At 33.6% G+C, this 1775-nt stretch overlaps 1 protein-coding gene across 1 annotated transcript; it reads right to left on the bottom strand.

The window, feature by feature from the left end:
- Positions 1-687: 687 nt before the first annotated feature.
- LOC132366343 (AP-3 complex subunit sigma-1-like) lies at positions 688-1269 on the bottom strand. Its single transcript, XM_059923906.1, has 2 exons — positions 1200-1269; positions 688-1007 (listed from the first exon to the last, which is right to left on the bottom strand). Exons 1-2 carry the CDS (start codon positions 1267-1269, stop codon positions 688-690), a joined length of 390 nt encoding a protein of 129 aa, XP_059779889.1.
- Positions 1270-1775: the final 506 nt, after the last annotated feature.

Genomic DNA, 1775 nt, shown 5'->3' with positions numbered 1-1775 from the left:
GATGTGTATGAAGTACTATATTAACTCATTTTAATTTTCATTTGTCTGATTCTGAGGTTCTATAATGAGATGGATCATCTTTTCATATTTTTTATTGTTATTCAGGTTTTCCTTTTTATGAATTGCTATTCCTATTCTTTGATGTATTTTTCTGTTGAACTTTATCTTAAATTGATTGGCTTGAACACTTTTTTTTTTTTAAAGTCCAGTTACCTCAGAGTTTATTTAAACTAAGAGAAAAAGGTCATAATGTTTTCATTCAGTGCATACTTCGTTCTTTAAATAACAATTGTGACAAATAAAATAAAGAATTAGGAATGCTGTACTTGTGATCCATACAAAGCACCAACATTTTGGGTTGTATATAATTTAAAGAAATGTCTCAAACACTTTTCAAAATACTGTAGTAGCCAATACATAGAGGCATGCCTTAGGTGGCCATAGGAATGCAGTTTAGAAAATAAAGAAAAAATTCACACTATAAATACTCAGTTTCTTCAAAATCACTGAGCAAGAAAAGCACCAATGAACTTCCATACTGATTTTACATAACTTCTATACAGTACCTTGACTTAAATCCAAGAACAAAAGTGAAGACTCTCCTCCTATATTTTTGGTAAACAACTGCATGGTAAACTTAGATGACTTTTCCCCCAGATTTTACCTGGGAGTGGCCTTTTAAATTTTTTATTTAAAAGAGAGAAGGTTTGGCACTTTTATGCTGATGTCACCAATGTTAATATTTCTTGGAATCTCAGGAAGATTCGTATTCTTTACAGCTGATACAGCACGGGCTGGAGCTCCTGCTAAGCCAGCCACAAATTTCTCCAGTTTAGTTTGTGCATCAATGTGTGTAACAATCTCATTCATGTTCGTCTCCAATACCATTCTCCCCATCACCATTTCTGCAAAGATATTGTGAACATTGTCTACATGGAAAATTAAATCCAGTTCACAGACGTTTTCAAAACACTTGTCTAATGTTTCCACAAATAATTGAATTAGATCTAAAATGACAAGTTCACTTTCTGAAGAATTCTCACAGAAGACAAAATATAACGTTGCATAATGTCTATAAATCAGTTTGTTGTCAGATCATCCAATTAATGATCCTCCTTCTAGGAAATTACAAACATTTTCATCTCTCTTAGATACCAAATGGAATGTCTCCCTGATGATTTGCTGTTGTGTATCTTCACTGTAGGGCTGGTAGAACTTGGAGAGCCGCGGCTTCCCATGGTTGTTAAAGATGAGGATTGCCTTGATCATGGCTGAGCCTGGCCAACCGGGTGGGAGCTGGGGCTAGGACGGGGGCGGACATGCGAGCCTCGCCTCGGGATCTTGCTGGCGATCCTTCCCCACCTGCCCCCTCCTGCACCCCTTGAACACTTTTCAAATACTAATTTTTTTCAGTCATATATACGTATGTACATATATATGATATAAAAAAAATACTACATCTTCCTAATTTGTCACTTATTTAATTTTATATATGGTTACTTTATTTATATAGAACTTTTAAATCATGTAATGAAAGTGTCTTTTTTTCTTTATGGATATTATTTTTTTAAGTTTTGTAACTAAGAAATATTTTCCTACCTCAAAGTCATAAAGATATTCCTCTATATGTTTGAAATATTTTAAGATTACATGATTAATGTGTGTGTGCAACACAATATTGACAATATTTATTGAATCTGTACATGTTCCAGGCACTATTATAAGCTCTTTGCATGTTTAGTTCTTAAAACATTATATGATATACTTGATGCTTT

This window comes from Balaenoptera ricei, chromosome 5 (genome assembly GCF_028023285.1).
Source record: "Balaenoptera ricei isolate mBalRic1 chromosome 5, mBalRic1.hap2, whole genome shotgun sequence".
Classification (NCBI taxonomy): Eukaryota; Metazoa; Chordata; class Mammalia; order Artiodactyla; family Balaenopteridae; genus Balaenoptera; species Balaenoptera ricei.
The sequence above is the reverse complement of the archived record's forward strand: the minus strand, read 5'-3'. Positions and strand labels throughout refer to the sequence as shown.

Bases quoted from the DNA above. Each gene is read 5' to 3' on its own strand.
- LOC132366343 (XM_059923906.1), bottom strand. From the start codon at position 1,269: ATGATCAAGGCAATCCTCATCTTTAACAACCATGGGAAGCCGCGGCTC. The intron at 1,008-1,199 runs GTGAAGATACAC...TTGTCATTTTAG, and splicing joins CAAGTTCTACCAGCCCTACA to ATCTAATTCAATTATTTGTG.